We start from the raw sequence: 19,438 nt of genomic DNA on the forward strand, positions 1-19,438 counted from the left end.
TAATCTCATACCATTAAAAGCAATATTGATAACCAATTGATGGTTACAAAACACAAAAATTACTGGCCCCTAGCATTCCTCATAATAATAATAATAATAATAATAATAATAATAATAATAAACATCGCAAACTAGTTTCCATCACATGCATACTTTAGAGTGTGTTGTTATTGTGCACAAATACAACAAAGGAAGAACAAGCAACAACACTCAGAAAAACAATTTGAACGTTTTATAACAAGGGAAAAAAGTTTGGTACATGGATTTAAGAGAGTAAACCTTAAAAGTATGCATTCCAACATGCAAGTTTCACAAACTACTAATGAAAATAATAAGCATATGCCCCTTGGAACATTTTTGTGCTAAAATGGTCTCTCCTAGGAAATAGGCAACAAAAGAAAAAACTCAGTTGTAGACCATATACTTTGGGGTTGCACTGAACTTCTGGTACCCCTTGATCACTTTGTTTACTGCATCAAGGAAGTCCTTCTCTGTTACAGTCTTCCTTCTGGCCCGGATTGCGTACATACCGGCTTCGGTGCACACACTCCTTATATCAGCTCCTGGAGATAAACAAGAAAATCAATGTCTACAAGCAACCAAGAATGGAGCACAATGGAACCACACATCTATCAAATTCGCTCGAGAGACATGCAAGTATTTCTCAGTGTGGCTGGAGGGCTTGAAAAAGAACAGAAACCGGAACATGAAATATAGGTAATGCCGAAATAGAATGCATTAACAGTATGGACCAAAGTTAAGAATACCATCCACAATGCTGAGATACTTAACAGTGTTAGTGTGGTTAAAAAGTATGGGCCTAAATTAAGAATTGCCAAGTCTTAGAGGAATTCTCACCAGTGGAATTCGGGCAAAGCCGAGCTAGAAGTTCAAAACGGATGTCCCTTTCGCAGTTCATGGTTCTTGTGTGAATCTTGAATATCTGCGTCCTACTCTCTAAATCAGGAAGACCGAATTCCACTTTACGATCCAATCGTCCAGGCCGTAGTAGTGCCGGATCTAGTGTGTCAGGTCTAACAAAAAAGCCATAAATGATCAGACATCTAGCACCTTAAAGGGTTTGAAAATAACAAATTTAAGTGCATACTTGATCATTCTCATCAAAAAATCTATATTAACATTGAAATAAAGGGGGAAATAATTTGATGGGCAAATCAACCAACCTGTTTGTTGCCATGAGAACTTTGATGTTTCCACGAGCATCAAACCCATCGAGCTGATTCACAATTTCAAGCATTGTGCGCTGAACCTCATTGTCACCACCAACACCATCATCAAACCTTGCACCACCAATTGCATCAACTTCATCAAAAAAGACAATGCAAGCCTTCTTTGAACGAGCCATCTGTGCAGGAGATAACAATTTTAGTTGAATGATATATCAAACAATGATCAAAAGCTAAACACAGGTCCTAGGTAAATATTTACCTGAAATAGTTCCCGAACCATCCGAGCTCCCTCACCAACATACTTCTGAACCAGTTCACTTCCAATGACTCTTATAAAACAAGCATCAGTCCTATTAGCCACAGCCCTTGCTAGAAGTGTTTTGCCAGTTCCCGGGGGACCATAACAAAGAACTCCCTTTGGAGGGTCAATTCCAAGCTTGACAAATTTCTCCGGATGAAGCATAGGAAGTTCAACTACCTAAAAGGGAAATTAATAATTTAGTGCCACGTAATATAATTTATTTCCTTTATTGTAATTTAGAAAATGGAGAATTTTGTAGTATTTACTTCTCGCATCTTTTCAATCTGCTCTTTACAACCACCAACATCATTATATGTCACATCAGGCTTCTCTTCAACCGTCATCATGGTAACACTTGGATCAATCTTTGGTGGCAAAGGAATTTGAATCTGATATTTGTTTCTATCAACCCTGCAATTATAATATGAAGGTCAAACAAAAAGCACACATGACAATAAAGTTCCTCTTTTTTACATGGTTATATTTTATTAAATTTACTGATAAAAAACATACCCAACACGCATCCCTTCCTCTATGTCAGTGGGGGAAACTTTGTCACCAAGGCCAACAACAAACTGTCATCAATAAAGCAAAAGGAATATTAGACCCAATTCCAAGAAATGAACAAAATGAAGAACTTTGGCATCGCATTTGGATTTCATAATGCTTGCAAATAATTGAGATGCAAGTTATGTTCATCAAGTGAAGCTGAACATCTTGAAAAAAATTAATTATCTGAAGATAGGTAACAGTATAGCCACCTTAGCAATCTGTTTCACATTGATAACATATTTAGCATCTTCGGAGTTTGGATTTATAATCTTTGTGCACCTTGCCACCTGTTAAACAAATAGCAATAGTTAAAAATTGTATGAAATTTAAAATATACGAAGAAAATCAACCCCACCCGCCCCCCAACTGCCAAAATGAAAAAGGACCTGAAGAGGCTGCTCCTCCTGCATCATCTGCTTATCAGACACAAGATCCCACTGGCTTGGTGCGGCTAAACCAGTATCAGATTCCTTGATACCTATTACCACAAGAGGAAGCTAACATCTAAGACACTGTGAAAATGTAAACAGTATTAAGGCAATGAAAATAGCATATGTTCATTTCTTGAGACCAGTTTACTTTGATGAATGGCCACAGACTAATGACACCACCTATGTGGAAGACGTGATAAATTTCGGGATAGGAGAAGGATACTAAATTAACAACCATTTATAGTCATCAAAACGGGAAACAAAGGTAATCAGCAACAGCTACATTTTGATACCAGACAAAATGCAACTTACTTTAATTTAACAACAGAAAGATCTGCCAGGAAACTAAGATGTGCAGTAACAAGCTAAATATTTTGCACATACCACATAGGTCATTCACTTTCTTTGCCATATCTTTGATTTCCTTCTCAACTTTTTTGATACTTGTGGAGTATGGTCCCAAACCCTGCATACATAAATATATTGTGAAAGTCTGTTTGAAACACACCAAGGATGAGAAAACCAATGACCAAGGGAAAGCATTTTTGGTGAACAACAATATAGAGAAGCCAAGAGAAAGTGAAGATTCAACAAATGAGGAAACCATCTATGTATCTAAGTATTACTTATTTTCCTTTAAACTATGGAAGAAAGACATTCAACAACCTACACATAAATTGACAAATCAGAAAATGCTTTTTTTAAACAATAGCATTCAAGCTTTTCTCAATAGGAAGATTCAGCTGCATGAATCAGAAAATGCTCTAGTACCCTATTGTAAACCATATATATAGTTAAACCATAAAAATCAAGACCTTTTTCTTAAAAAACAATTTTGATATAAATTATCATGGGTCCTTAAGCCATTAAGCTACCATATACCTTAATTGATAACTATATTCTCTGATTGAGCACCCTCAATATCTTCTCAAGCTAGATACAACTAAAATCTCAAATTTACATAACCATTCCTAAAAAACAACAATCACACAAATCCCAATCAGCAACCTAAAAACCCTTGGCATCCAAAAAGTTCATAATCAGAAATAGAGACAGTAATAGGAAGCCTTCAACTTTATACAGTTCAAAACTAAATACACTGAGTTCAAAGTTACAGACTTTAACTAACCACCACCATCGAAAATCATAATCAATTGAAATCAGATAAACATATTCATTTTTTCCCCACAACCACTAATAGTTTAAATACGAGTAGCAGCTGAGATGAAAACAAGTAAGACCTCGATTCAATTGGGATTAATATAGTACGTCAAACACAACTTATGTAGATGTTAAGATCTGCTATAGAAAAGGGGCATAATTGGGAATTAGGGTTTTGGAGAGAGGAAGAAAAAGGAAAAGGAGGTTACATACATAGGTTTTGAGGAGGGCGATGTCATCTTCGTCAAGAGGTCTAGGGTTCTTCTCGTCCTTGAGTTCGTCTTCGTGTTCAATTGCCATTTCGATTGGACGCTGTGTGAAGAAGCTCCTCTTCTTCTTCTTCTTCTTCTTCTTCTTCGGACTGTGATGAAGAGGGTAAAGTTGGGAACTTGCTTGAGAGAGAAGCGAAACCCAACAAGGGATTTAGAATTGAAGTTGTGCACTGAATCAGCTGGGCTTTTTATTTATGCCTTATAAACAAACTGCTTCTACATACTACTTCTGCGTGCAATTCTATATAAAAGGGTTGTTTGGGTGAACTTAAAAAAGAAAAAAAATTTGAGTTATTTTTTATTAAAAAATATTATAAACAAAAATAAAAATAATTTTATATTTAAATACTTATAAAAAAAATTTATTTATTAATTATATTTAAGTATAATAATATAAAAATATTTTTTATTTATTTATTATATAAAAAATATCTTAAAAAAATATAAATTACAATTTTTTAAAAAAGATATTTTTTATTTTTCTAGTATTTTTACTTTTATTACTAAAAATTTGTCAAACACACTAAAAAATAAAAAAACATCTTTTTTCATTGAAAAAATATATTTTTTTTATAAAAATAATGACACTTAAAACCCTAAACAAGCACAAAAAAATGCTATTGATGAAAAAATTTATTATTATATATTTGTGTTTTTATAAATAAAACATTATATATTTTTAATTAAATAATTAATTATTAAAGTCATTAAATTTGTCTTAATAAAATAGTTAAATATATGATAAATAATTAATTCTAATATAATAAAATATTTTAATATTGCATTAAATTTGTGCATTTAAATAATGTTTTAATCAATAAATTTAAAATAAAATGCAAAGGTGTTGTATGATTAGTCGATCTCCCTAAGTTTTTGTTGTTGTTATTGTTGTTAAATTTATATAAAATAAATAATAAATTATTACTTACTCCAAAAACTATATTATTGTACAAAGGAATTTTGGGGTTGGGTGGTTTTGGCCATGCTTTAATTGTATAGAATTAAAGATAAATAAAAAAAAATGAGTAAAAAAAACTCAGAGCTAAATAAATAGTTCATATTCAAATACTAAATTCAATATATAAATAAAAATGGCACTAAGGAAATTATTAAATTCTAAAACGTTGATTTGGGTCTGAATATGAGATTCAGATTTCTTGGTATGAGATGCTTAAGTTAGATTTTATTCAGGTTTTTAGTAAATTAGAACGCAAATACACCTAAAGGGAGTCAATGTATTTATAGTAGAATAAATAACCACCTTATGGAATAGTTTCACTTTTATTGGTAGATAATCGTTTTCTTTATTTTAGGAAGTTATTGAGATCTTATCTTCTAAATGAGATAAAAATAGTATGAAAAATTTGGAGTGACAGTTACTTATTTAGATAAGTACAAGCTAGTTCCTTTCGTTGTGTCCGACTTCTCAAAAAGATCGGATATCCAATAAAAGTCATCTTTAGGACGGACCTTTTATCTTTATTGGGTCTGACTTTATAATTTGGATCAGATATGAACAAAAATATTTTTTGTTATCTTTAGACAAATAAAAAAACTTATAGCTTTCCAAAAAATAAGCATTTTTTTGTTATCTTAAATTTGACAAATATAATAAAAATAAAAATTACTCCTAAAAAACATTTAAAGAGAAATATTTTTTATAATTTTTTGAAATATATATATATATATATATATATATATATATATATATATATATATTTGTCTGTATTTAAACCAACTCTAACTAATTTCTTACAAAAAAAATTTCCACAAGAATTTACAGTCAATTCAAGTTTAACCACCGTTGATTATAGAAGTTAGTGAATAACAAGGTATACGAAACAATGACACTATTTAGAACTCCCTCATTTGTTATTATATGTTATTTTATTTACCAAAGATAGTAAGGGGAGAAATTGGAACTAGAACACACGACCAAAACTCAAAGTCTCATTCATACAATTGAAATTACACAACCGAAGACGAAGTTATTCACGAGTAATATGTACTCAAAACTCTGAACCAGTTAGTATCTCTGTAAAATCCTACTTACAAAAAATTCATGTAATTACACCTAAAAATGTGAATGAATTAATTGGTGAAAAAAAAAAAGCATGTTGCATTACAAAATTGTGATGATCAAAAGGTAGACTTCTTGTATTTTAGAACATCTATGGTGTTCAAATCATATATCTTGCAAATTTTTGTGATGGCTTGTTGACTCAGGCCGTCTTTCCCATCTTCAAGTTCAACAAGATCATCAAGTTCTTCCGATGGCAGCAATTTCTAAGTCATATGATTATTAAAAGAAAAAACAGAGTACAAAATGAATGTTAGCACATAAAATAGTATTACACACTTTTTTTGGGGGGATATGATATGATATTAGTTGAGAACTAAAGTATATGATTCATTAAGCAAAACAATAATATGCTTTCACTCTTGCACATCCAATGTACCAAAGGCTTTAAAAAATAGTTCTAGCCTACAAAACTATAAAGCATGCATTCTAAATATAATAACATATTTTGCAAATTGTTAAATCAATTACACTTGACAATGTCTTAATTGATGCTATAGATCAGATTGCATGAGACACTTACCAAGTGTGGTTCATCTGAACTATTATTGGTTTTATTGGTTGAGTCCTTATGCTCAGTTTCCTTCTTATGAGTCGATGTGTTAGACATCTTGCTGCTATCGGAGGCGAGTTGGAATAGCTTCTCACTTCCCTAAGAAGGCAACAAAAAACAAGTCAGAAGCGAAGCTCAAAACATTATACAAAAATACTATCCATTGGCCTAATTGAAAGTGAACATCTATCAAGAACAAAGCAATTTTCAAAGTCCTTCCAAATCAAATGATGCCCCTTCCAAAACATACTAGGCATAAATAAATCCACTGATTGCGCATGCCGCATGACAATAAAACATGGCACTATCATATAAAAGTAGAAAGCCAAGACAAACATGAGCAGTAGAGACATCTCTGATTGTGGCAGCAAAACAGACAGATTACCATAAATTATTATAGAGGGAGAATAAGTGCATTGCAAATCTAATAGTAGTACAAACCTGAAGGGCTCTCCAATGAGAATAAGCCCGAAATGAAACCCAGAAGAATGCGACATTAGGCAAAGGTAAAACCTACAATGTACAATTAAGAATGGCCATCAATTGAACCCAAGATAGATATTAAAGAGCAAACACAAGTCCACCGAGCACATACATACCATCAGTGCAGAGGAAAATGGAATCAATGAAACTGTAGCATACAAGTATTTCCGGTGGATAATTGTTCCCCTGTAAATGAGACAATAGTTCATATAACAATGAAGATTTAAATACAGAATTAAATTGGAAGCTACACTAACAGATTCCAGATTAAATTATTGTTCCAACACCATCAACCTTTTGCTGCTTTTTTTGGAAACAGGTGTTAGAGGGAGAATTACCTCATAGCAATATGTCTTAATCTTCGGCGAACAAGATTGTCATATATCAGGCAAGGTTTCTAAGCACCTCTTAAAAGGCTCATACACAGGAATCAAACTCAACATTGCCATACATATCAACCCCATAATAAACATATATAGAAGGCGAATCTACTATTAAGAGTAGTAAACTACTAAACTATTCCGAAACCAAGCAAGTATGCATCAAAACAAGGCTGCGGCACCAACCTTGAAGGGTAAATGACTTCGACGCTAGTGACTTCATTCGATATAGATTTCAAGAAAATCTCGGAGGGCTTAACCTGTGACAAAAGCCATGACCCCCACCTGCAACAACTCAAATCACATTCGAGCATATTATGCATAGCGTAATCAACACTTTTAAAAGACTATCATTCAAAACCAACAATGTAAAAAACTAACCCATGAATCTTCTTCTTGATAGACCCATCCGGTGCTTTTTCCAAACCAATCCAAGCTTTATTCATCTATTAACCGCAACCACAACCAAATAAAGCAATTGGTTAAGAAAACAGTACACACAAGAATGTGACAACCCAAGAAACAGAAATTGACAAAGAAACAAAGTTAATACAATGATCGAAACAACAAAAAGGCACCTTGTTGCCACAGTAATCAGCAAGAAGCTCAGCTTTGGCATTAAAGGGTTTATCAGCAACATTAACGCCCTTCCACAGTTCTTTGAACGTTGGAGGAGAATGAGAAGAAGAAGTAGCTGAATTCTTAAGAGAATGATCAATGGCTCTGCTGAAGCACCAGTTTCTCCCTCGTATTGGGAACACAACCAATTTGGCTCTCATGTTGACTCTTTTGGCGGCAAGAACCCTAGAAAGTTTCCAACCAGAGAAATGTTCAGTCTTGGCGGTGAAGTTACAATCTTTGATGTGAAATGAAGCAGAATCCGAATCTGCGTAGTTTGAATATTCAGTGTCAAACTCGAAAAAAAAGTAAAAAGAAAAAGAAAAATAGTAGTGTTAAAGAAGAAGAACTGAAAAGGAGTTAAATTTTCTTTTCTTTTCTTTACCCTGAAAAGAAGCAAATTACGAATGAGGCTTGAATGACGAAAGAGATGATGTCAAAACGATGCGTTTTGTGGGGAGAGAGTGAACGAAAAAACTACACATTCACAAACGGACAAGAAGGTAGTTTCGCTGTTTCAGTATTCAGTATGAAGATGATGGCGATGAAATAGGAAACGGGTTAGGAACTTTTGGGGGAGAGAATTTGGATGATTATGGCGGAGTGTGATATTGAGGGGTAAAAGTGTAAAACGGTCGGATATGTAGAGTAGACGGGGTACTAATACACGGATCTTTACTTTTTTTACTTTTTTTTTTTCTTTTCCCATAAATTCGTTTAGCTTAGTCTAGTCTGCTGGCAGAATACAATAATTTTAAATTTATCATCTATGTGTTACAAAATTACTCATTATAGTATTCAAAAAAGATAGTATTTAGTTATTGAATGAAATTAACTATTGCAATTATACCTTTTAAAGTTGTCTAAATTATCATGTATAAATTATTATTAATGTGATCTACTCCTATTTTGATTAAATTGAACGTAATTTAGTTAATTAAACCTCTTGGTTTGCAAATTATAAACAAAAATACATCAATATGTATGTGAATTATTCTTCGGCTATTTATTTTGTTCTGCCTGTCTTAAGTATGCATTTGTAGTGACATGCATATAATGTAGATTTGATTTTCTTGTTATATGCAGCCATTTTCTCTAACTACACTTTTAGATTGGGTATTTTGCTTTGACATTCAAAATTTTGAAATATTATTATGCATTGGAAACAAATTGGACCTCCTTTTAGGTCTTTCAGTTTTGCTATTGATCTTTATTCAGAGCTCCCTGGATATAGAATATCTAAAGGTCCTACTTGGAATTGTGCACCGAGCACAATATTATTTTTCTGTTAGGTGATTAGTTGTTTTTCAAAAGATAAATGAGTTTTTTTACCTCTCTTTATGACTTCCTTTTTTATAACATATGAATGGTGCTGCATGGACTACATAATATTTTTCAAAAGCAATTGTCACATAGGTGCCAGCATATTTTATTGTTCTAGTAATTTATTTCGACAGTAAAATATTTTTCTTATAATAAATAAAGTGTTTGATATAAAACAGAATCTCAGTTAGAGGGTAGAAGTAAAAGAGGAAATTGCTATTGTTTTGTGTGCTTTGTGTGTGGTTTTTAATTTGCTAGCAAAGCCTTACCTGTAAGATAAAACAACAGCTATTATGAATTTAGGTAACAATCAAGTTGGATACTTCTAATGAATGATGACCAAAGCATAAAGTATCTAAAAAATTTGGCGAGTACTTAATTTGAGGAGAAGTCACAAGAGTCGAGGAGAAAAAAGGGAGGTAGTATTCTTAAACTGAATTGAAAATAGCATAGTTTTAAAAATCGAATTGGACCGACCAATTCAATTGGGTTAACTGGAAATTGGTCACCGAAGCAGTTCGGTCGATCTTAAAAATCATTTAACAAAAAATCGGTCAAAAAATCGGTTAACCGGTGAACCGACTTAACCGACCAATTTTTTTAAAGATTTTCAAGGTCCATGTTCAAGTTTACAGACAAAAAAATCATGGAACCTTGGGTACACTCTTTTTGCTCTTTCCTATGTTGTTGTTGTTGTTCTTTTGCCATTTTCCTTCCTCGGTTGAAATATTCAAAAAAGTATAGTTATCAGAATCGAACCGATAATCAACCTGGTCGCACTACTAGGTCATTGGTTCAACCAGTAGATCACTAATTAAACCAGTTAACCCGATCTAATTAAATATAAATATCAAATTATAAAAAAATAAGCTTAAAATTAAAAGTTTAAAAATATGTCTTCACAAACACACTAACAAAAATTAAGTATTAATTCTTAAACATAACTAATATTACAAAAATATATAATAAATTCGTTACTAATACAAAATATTTTCTCAATTTAAATAAAGAGAGAAAAATATAACACAATAAGTAAATTAAAGTTCAATGATGATTTATGACAACAAAAAATTTATCTGCAAAGATGATTTACAACAACAAAATCATATTCTGTAAAATGACTAAAATCCTCTTAACAATGGCAGACTTGAATTAGTTGCATCTGTTGCAAGCTTTGCTGCCACCAGACTTGAGTTGTGTTCTTCCTCATCGAACCATCCTACTTCATTCCTCAATATAGCTACCATAAACAGATCAAACTCACATTAACATTACATGTTTATTTTAACATCAATTAATTAGTATTAGTCACTTAATTAAGTGCCGAAAAGCATTCTTCTAACTCTAGTGGTGAGGTTCTCATCCATACTGAAAAAGTAATGTTGAATTAAATATGCAACAACTGCATAGTGTCCAACTCCAATATATATAAACACATACTCCTTGGTTTTCTTCTCCATGGATGCATAATTTCTATAGTAAAAAACTTCAATCATGTTACTCATCACAATTGTAAATGTTGGACCAATGAATTCGGAGACGACAGAACAAATGAATTCAGCTCATTGATAATATTTAGCAACAAAAAATTTACCTCAAAATATAATTTACAGCAACAAAAAAATTAGCTAATTCATTATTTCAGTAACGCAGCAATAAATTCAACCACCAATGATGATAATCAGCAACAAGTGATGATTTTTAGCCAAAAAAAAATTAGCTTAGTCATATTTTCAACAACAAATTCAACTTTCATTAACAAATTCAAGGCATAATTATGATTTACAACAATGAAATTGAAATAAAAAAGAATATGGCCGAAGGAAGCTCACCTACCCAGGGACCAATTGCCGGTGAAGGAAGCTCACCAACTGACGGCCGAAGATGATAACGACCAAATGCTGGTTCCGTCTGATTCTGCCGCCGACAAAGACGAGCGCAGAGATGGCGACAACTGAGTACGAGATGGTGACGACACAAAACGCGAAGACCTCTCTGAGACAATGAGTGCGAGATTGAGAGAGAAGTGAGAGACTAGAGAAGAGTCACGAGAAAGCTTGAGGGTAACACCGTGAGAGAGCTTGAGCGAAGGTGAGCGGGTTCTTCAGAGTTTAGAGAAGTGAGTGAGAGAGATTGAGAGAGAGAGAGAGAGAGAGAGAGTGAAAGAAGCTACTTCAAAGTTCAGATAAGGGAATTAGGGTTGGGGGGCGAAGGGCGTCCTTTAAGCGACGCCGTTTTCCAATTTTTTTTAAAAAAAATGGAACATGACCCGGTCTAAATTACATGAACCGGCTGGGTCACCGGTTTTTACAAAACCCGTCCGAGTCGAACTGGTTTTCATGGGGTTCAATGCTTAAGCGGTTCAATGAGTGACTTGGTCCGGTCGAACCGGCTAGGTCGAGCCAGATTTGATAACTATGTAGAAAAGGTGTTACTACACTATCGTTGTTAGTTCAAAGCATGTGGTGTGTTTGTGTTAGTGATATTTTTCTACAACATTTTTTCTAAGAGAGGAAAAGAACAAGAACAAAAACTAGAAGGACACAATGATAATGTATCCCTTACTGTGATGGATTTTGCTCGAGGAACCACATATTTCTTAGAGAACTTATGAAATTCTTTCTAGTAAAACATGTGTGAATCTGAGTTGAAATCGGACAGATCCGTGGCCCAGATGAGTACGGTCAAGAAGTGTATTAAGCACTTTACCATAGCATTCAAGATACTAATTCCCAATGAACGGGTATTCTATCAACAAGTCTTTGGCAAATCCTCTTCCATCTCCAAACAATATTTTTATGCAATTTTGCTCGCAAGTCAAGCAAGATTTTATGAGTTCTATCCAAAATGAGATGTTTATACTAATGAATTTGCCTGAGAATTTTCTACTGTTCCAAACAATGCATGACCTAATTGTTATGTCACTATTTCAAGATGATATTAATAATGACTCTATAATCGCCGACATGGTCGAACTCGAATGAAAACTAAGGGAAGTAACTAGGGATTACTATTTCAGGACAACGACTTGCCTCTGAAATTGAAAACTCTTATTTCTATGAGCCTCATCCAATTATCATCCAAGCATTGAATCGTCTCAATACTGATTTTAAGGATAGGGACATGTTGAAACAACTCCTTCAAGCATACCCCATCTTAAAGTTCAAGTTTGGGAGGAAGATTTTTAAGATCAGATTTTTTAAATAGAAGAAATAGAAACAAATGAATGTAGTACTATTGTTAGATTATCAGTATGAACAAGAAAAAATGGAAGAAAAAGAATACAAGCTACCACTAGTAAACTACAAACTATAATAAAACGAGTCATATAAATCAGAAATTCAAAGAACTTAGGAATCATATTCAATTCTAATAGAGACGCTCATATCATTAAATGATTTATTAGATACTATAAAACTGGAAATCTTAAAAACTATTCAAAATTCAGAAGAACTACAAGAAGGAGCAATTGAACATAGAGAAATAATTTATTATAATTTTGACAAATATACGTGAAAACTAAGTTTATTATATTTTCACTATTGGCTACATTCTATAGGGGATACCTCTCACTATAAAATTAAGTTGTTCTTATTTATGCACATACATATTCTACCAAAATTGACTATTTTCATATTCATAGCAAGCATTATTAACACAAAGTAATCTATATTTAAACAATCAAAATAAGTGCGACTCTGAAATGAATAATGACACTAGTAGAAGTTGAAATAGAACATATAAGTAACATTACTAGTTCTTTGGGGCAAAGCTATTGCAATAAGTTTATGTATGCCATAGCAAGAGAATAAGAGTATGCAGAGTAAAGAAATAAGTAATTAAAAATGTATTTCGACAATCTTACCTTTGATTGTCATTCAATAAAACACAGAATTTCTCATGGAACTCTTTACAATTTGGGCTAATGTTCTATTCAAAAATGGTTGTAGATGGTTATCAAGTGCGTTAATATTACAAAGTTACAAAATTTCAATTTGTCTTGGGTGAAGAAAAGGAAGAACTATAAATTTTGGTCAAACTATAGGGTAAAGGTTATTCAATTCAAATATTCTAATTGAAAATGAAGTTACGCCAAATAGAAAAAATTTAACTTGCTAATTGATTCTCAGATAAGCTTATTTTCCAACAACATTACCATAATACATATATACATACATTTAATATGTATGTATTAATTATGTATGTATGTAGTACCTAATTAATACATATATAGTTAATTATGTATAAGCACATTACGTATGTATTATCTATATATGTATTATGCATGTATATATTATCTATATATGTATTAATTATGTACGTATGTATTATTTATGTATGTATTAGTACATAATTAATACATATATAATTAACTTGTGTATTACTATGTATGTATTACCTATGTAGTTAATACATAATTATTGATTAATACCTAATTTTATATTATATATGTATTAATTAATACATATATAGTTAATTATATATTAATATTTAATTATATATTACCTATTTATATATTAATACATAATTATGTATTACTTATTTAATTAATATATATCTATGTATTAATTAATACATATGTAATACATAATTATATATTAATACATACATAGTTAATTATGTAATTGTAAATCGCAATGAAATTTAGACCGAAAGGTAGAAACAACATCAACAACTAAACCAAGAAAAAAATTTAGACAAATTTAACAATTTTTCTATGATAAACTAGTTTTATTTTTTGAATTTGAGATCTATTTGTGATATAAAATGTTATTTTCAACACGTCATAAGATTTAATAGTATTACCTTTGATTTCATCTTTCTGAAGCTAATGGTATATTTAGATGGTGTGTGTCTTGATTGCCATTTAATAAAGTACAAAATTTTTCAAGAAACTTTTTACAATTTGGGACCAACGTTTGCTTCAGAAATTGTGCTCGATGATTATCAAGCGCGTTAAAATTGAGGCAACTTAGTATATTCTACATTGAAGATCCCGTGATCATCACATTATGCTACTTGAAAGGGTTGAATAACTCAGTCCGGTTCTGTCGGTTATATTGTTCAAAGCACCTTTGAAGTATTGATGCAAGTTCTTTAACCCAACCATCTTTCTTAAATAATTCAAATCCGAATTCAGTGGCCTTCTTTAATATGTAGATAACATTGGCCATGATGGAGACTCCTTGTAGCTAAAAAATATAGGTCTTCTTAAAGGTGGATTCCAAAGAGGCTTCAAGATTTTTGACATTCCAAACTATGTAGTGTGAAATCAGAGATTGTTCTTCCCCCAAAGTTGAACTTTAGGATTGGAGTAGGTTTGGAGGAGTGGTTGCAAGATGTCTCTATCCTTAAAAGCAGTATAGAGGCGGTTCAATGCTTGGATGGTAATTGGATGAGGCTCATAGGAATAATAGTTTCCAATTTCGGGAGGCAAGTCATCGTCCCTGAAATAGTAATCCCTAGCTGCTTTCCATAGTTTTGTTTTCAAGTCGACCATATCGGTGATTATGGAGACATTATTAAAATTAGGAAACAATAATCGTAATATAACAATTAGTTCGTGCATTATTCGAAACACAAGGATAATCTCAGGCGAATTTATTAGTGCATGCATCTCATTTTAGATAGAACTCATCAAATCTTACATAACTTGCGACTAAAAGTGCATAAAATACTGCTTGAAGATGAGAGATGATTGGCCAAAGACTTGTTGATAGAATATCCATTCGTTGGGAATTAGTATCATAAATACTATGGTAAAGTGTGTAATACACTTCTTGATCGTACTCATATAAGTTGTTGATCTGTCTAGTTTTTAACTCGAATTCACATAACTTCACTTTTGGCTTATATCATCACCAACCAATTATCCATTTCAAAATGTCCCGTCAATGTCATGCCATCGACTTGTAACTTAAGAAACCCAACTTCTCGCTGAGTCCTATCCATGTTGAAGATTTGGACTTACATCATTCCTTGTGGAATTTGGTCACTTCAATCATTGATGTACGCAACCAAATGACGTCGTAAATGTTGGGCAACTTCCTGTCATTAAAATTTTATAGCGTAGGAGTGAAGCGATCTGGAGTTGTACCTAGGGACAAAGCATGCTCCATTCTAGTATCTAGGAGGTTGCGAGTGGTGTTGTTGTCAATGGATGGCTCTCGACGCGATTCCTCACCACCGCTGACATGTTTTTCTTTACATGAATGGAAATGATTAGGACAACGCTAAAAATTGCTCCCAAGAAATCAAACCACCATTTTATCTTCGTGAGCTCCACTATAAGTTCTACTAGAAATAACCTCATGAGTTCTCCAAAAAATTCGTGGCTTTTCTAGAAAAATAGAACAAAATCCATAACAAAAAATCTAACAAGAGAAACGATATCATTGTGTTTTTCTCTTCTTTTTTTTTTCTTGTTCTTCTCATCTTCTCGAAAAGGTGTAGAAAAAGATCACGAACACAAACACGAATACGCCACATGCTTTGAACTGATGACAATAGTGTAATGCCCTTTGTTGATAAAATTTCAAGAGAAAGGGCAAATGGCAAAACAACAACAGTGACAAACAAAAGAACGTACTCAAAGTTCCATGATTTTTTGTCTCCCAACTTGAGCTTAGACCTTGGATCAAAACATGTTAATCTAACAGTAGCTCCATCAAACAACTGGGTCCTGCAGCACCCAACTTTAAACTGACTTGTTGGGTTTGTTGCAGTCGTTAGGTGTCAGAGCTACATTATCAATTTTCATATTGGAATATTACATTGCTTTGTGTCGGTTGGAGAGTGAAAGAAATGAAGAAGTGAATTTAAAGGATATTCTGATTCAAAAATAAAATTATATCATGCAAAAGATTTAAATACAATTGTCATAATAAAATACATACATAGGTAGCTAGTTTATTAATTTTATTATGAATTTCTAGTCTAAAACATATATATTTGTAGGAAATATAATTCACTTGTTAATATGTTATGTGTGTTGTAATCTCATTTGTAGTCACGATCAAAGTTAATTTCCACATGTAACACAAATTAGGGGTGGGCATGGTTTGGATTTTTATAAATCCAAACTGGATCCACTTCAGAACCAGTTTTATGGTTCATGAGACCAAACCAGAACTGGATTGAAGAGAGAAACTGGTTTTAAACCAGTTTGAAAAAACAAAAATCGATTTTAGAATTTAAATTCCGATTTTTTTTAATCCAAATCTAAAATCCATTTTTTTAATATAAAATCCAATTTTAAAACCAGTTTTTGAAAATCCTGTTTTAAAACTAGTTTTTAAAAATTCAATTTTTAAACCAGATATTTTAACAAAAAATTCACTTTTAAAACCAGTTTTTAGAAATTCAATTTTCAAACCATAATTTTTTTAAAAGTAAAATTAATACTAAAGTAATTTTAAAGTGTATAGGTTCATTACAACAAGAATTTGATTCTTTATAAATCTAATGACAATAGCTAATCTATATAACATTTAATCATTTTCAAAATATCAAAAGAATACCACCAAAAAATCTCTCTAAAACAACAACAACAAAGTATCAAAAGATGCCAAATTGCCAACAAAATCATCAAACAACCACAACCTTTGAAAAAAATATATCTGCAAATAACAAAATATACCTTTGTCATTTTAAAACAAATCTTTGAATGAAAGTATTAAACCAAATGAGAATATTAAGCATACCTTGTCATCATCAAGATTATCAATTGATGCCGCCATAGAACAAGCACCATCATTAGAGGAAACTATATCTGCCAAGGGAATTAAATTAATTATCAAGTCTATATTCAACAACTTTTAATTGGTAACTAATACCTAAATTCTAAAATAGAAAGATGATAAAAACAAAATAAAATAAAATGAGAAGAAATATGAAAAAAATTCTATACCTTGAACAACTTGTTGAAGAACTTCACCATCATCATCTAAAGCAGAGAAAAGATCTTCCTTAAGCCAATCTCCTGTGCATACTAAGGCCTCTACCATTCTAGGTGTTAAGGAATTGCGGTATGGATCGAGAACTTTTCCTCCAGTACTAAATGCAGACTCTAAAGCTAATGTAGAAACAGGTATAACCAATACTTCACGAGCCATATTTCCAAGAATTGGAAATCGGGTTGAGTTGACCTTCCACCAGTTTAGTATATCGAACTTATGGGAGTATGGCTCGCATTCTTCTTGTAAATATCTATCAAGTTCAGATCTTGTATTTGTTCTACGACCAGTTGCTTGTAGAAAAAAGCTCATGCCATGAAGATCGGTACTAATGTTGTTGGCTTGAACATCTTGCGTATCAGCTTCACTTGCTTCCTCAGAACTTTGGTATTGCTGATAAAGTAACTTTATGCACTTGGAGAACTTTGACTTCAATTTGCCTCCTTTTTCTTCTCCAAATAAGTAATCCAAGAAATAATTGACATACTCAATCTTTTGCATTGGATTAAGTACGACAGCAATCAATAACAACATATTCACTGAATTAGGATTGTCCCAATACTTCTCATACTTAACCCTCATCCTTTCTACCATTGACATAGTACTAAAATCAACAGAATTACAAAAATGACGAATAAATCGTTCAATTGCAAATACTTCCTTCATATACATATCACTGGTAACATGTAAGGTACCAGAAACACGTATAGTGGCATCACTGAACACTCACAAAATGGTACAATGGACTCAGCATACTCCTAGTCTGAATCAGAAGGAACACCTCTTCCTTTTCCTCCATTCATCTCTCCTATATAGGTATTATCTTTCAAAGCAAGCAACTCAAATGCTTTGCGATACTTCAAAGCTACCTCTAACATTTGATAGGTAGAGTTCCACCTAGTATCAACATCCATGCAAGGCAAGCCTTTATATTGGATTTTTTCTAGTTCAACACACTTTTGAAACCTACTAGCTCTAGATGGAGAAGATCTAACATATTTTACTACACTGCGAATTCTCAAGATTGATTCATCAATCTTTTTCAACCCTTCTTTTATAATTAAGTTTATAATATCTGCACAACATCTCATATGAATAAATTCACCATTCAAAATAATGCTATTCCAAGAATTCAATCGCTGCTTCAGATATTTAATTGCAACATCATTAGACAAGGTATTATCAACTGTTACACTAAATACCCGATTCAAATTCCACTCATTTAAACAATATTCAATTATTGCTCCTATAACCTCTCCTAAATGACTTGTCACTTGACAAAAATTAAGTATTTTTTATGTAATTTCCAATCCAAATCAACAAAGTGTGCTGTCAAACTCATATAAGTAAAATTTTGAATTGAAGTCCAAGTGTCAGTGGTTAGACATACTCTACCACAATTTGCTGAGAGAAAATCTTGCAACTTTATCTTCTCTTCAGCATAAAGGGCTCCAATGTCACATGCTAATGTAGTCCGTGAAGAAACTTTGAATCTTGCTTGTAGGGCATGCACAAATCTTCAAAATTTTGGGCTTTCAACGAAGCAAAATGGTAGTTCTTCCCCAATAAATATTCCCACAAGTTCCCTTCGAGTCTCCTCTTGGTCAAATTTGGAAGCATTGGATGAATTTAAAACACCACGCTCTTCTATAGTCGGTGTGGTCGTTGTTTTTCTTCTTTTGTTCAAATAAATATTATGATTTTTTTTGCATCTTCTCAAATGACCACCCATTGAGCTGGTTCCATTCCCATATTGTATTAAACTACCACAATAGTTGCATTTAGCCTTCTTCTCGGTAGCATTCTCTACATCAAAATGATTCCAAACAGCTGACCGATTCTTACGAACACCTGACGGTGGAGAAGATGGTTGAGTGCTAGCGGACATCCCTGCTGCTTCAATATTACTGTTTTCAGTCATCTTGCTCTGCATATAAAGAAAGGTGTACATAACTCAAAATTTGGTGCCAAACATGCTAAAATTAACACAAACTAATCCAAAGAAACAGCAGCCAATAAAACTTCAGCATGATTCATAAACTAATCCATGTTCATATATCTCGCAAAAAAAACGCCGCCCAAAGAATATAAAATTAAAACTTCACATTAAGAATGATTTCAGCATGATTCATAAACTAT

At 32.5% G+C, this 19,438-nt stretch overlaps 2 protein-coding genes and 1 long non-coding RNA gene across 5 annotated transcripts; all 3 read right to left on the reverse strand.

Annotated features, from left to right (window-relative positions):
• Positions 1 to 213: 213 nt before the first annotated feature.
• On the reverse strand, positions 214 to 4,150 carry LOC112734884 (26S proteasome regulatory subunit 7). Its single transcript, XM_025784409.3, has 10 exons — positions 3,849 to 4,150; positions 2,859 to 2,940; positions 2,430 to 2,521; positions 2,253 to 2,330; positions 2,005 to 2,066; positions 1,758 to 1,902; positions 1,450 to 1,668; positions 1,185 to 1,366; positions 859 to 1,034; positions 214 to 563 (listed from the first exon to the last, which is right to left on the reverse strand). The coding sequence occupies exons 1-10, from the start codon at positions 3,933 to 3,935 to the stop codon at positions 406 to 408; spliced, it is 1,281 nt and encodes a 426-aa protein (XP_025640194.1). The 5' UTR covers positions 3,936 to 4,150; the 3' UTR covers positions 214 to 405.
• Positions 4,151 to 5,845: 1,695 nt separating this feature from the next.
• Positions 5,846 to 8,652, reverse strand: LOC112734894 (uncharacterized). Of its 3 annotated transcripts, none has more exons than XM_025784436.3 (8): positions 8,407 to 8,652; positions 7,982 to 8,207; positions 7,785 to 7,849; positions 7,590 to 7,688; positions 7,140 to 7,209; positions 6,982 to 7,053; positions 6,511 to 6,639; positions 5,846 to 6,193 (listed from the first exon to the last, which is right to left on the reverse strand). In XM_025784436.3, exons 2-8 carry the CDS (start codon positions 8,180 to 8,182, stop codon positions 6,047 to 6,049), a joined length of 783 nt encoding a protein of 260 aa, XP_025640221.1. In that variant the 5' UTR covers positions 8,183 to 8,207; positions 8,407 to 8,652; the 3' UTR covers positions 5,846 to 6,046. The 3 variants fall into 3 exon arrangements, with proteins under 3 accessions (XP_025640221.1, XP_025640209.1, XP_072069792.1); XM_025784424.3 differs by having other exon boundaries at positions 7,982 to 8,289; positions 8,407 to 8,587; XM_072213691.1 differs by lacking the exon at positions 8,407 to 8,652 and having other exon boundaries at positions 7,982 to 8,383.
• Positions 8,653 to 10,242: 1,590 nt separating this feature from the next.
• On the reverse strand, positions 10,243 to 11,565 carry LOC112734919 (uncharacterized). Its single transcript, XR_003168465.3, has 2 exons — positions 11,177 to 11,565; positions 10,243 to 10,584 (listed from the first exon to the last, which is right to left on the reverse strand). It is a non-coding gene; the product is annotated as an uncharacterized lncRNA (long non-coding RNA).
• Positions 11,566 to 19,438: the final 7,873 nt, after the last annotated feature.

Source organism: Arachis hypogaea, chromosome 2 (assembly GCF_003086295.3).
Source record: "Arachis hypogaea cultivar Tifrunner chromosome 2, arahy.Tifrunner.gnm2.J5K5, whole genome shotgun sequence".
NCBI lineage: Eukaryota > Viridiplantae > Streptophyta > Magnoliopsida > Fabales > Fabaceae > Arachis > Arachis hypogaea.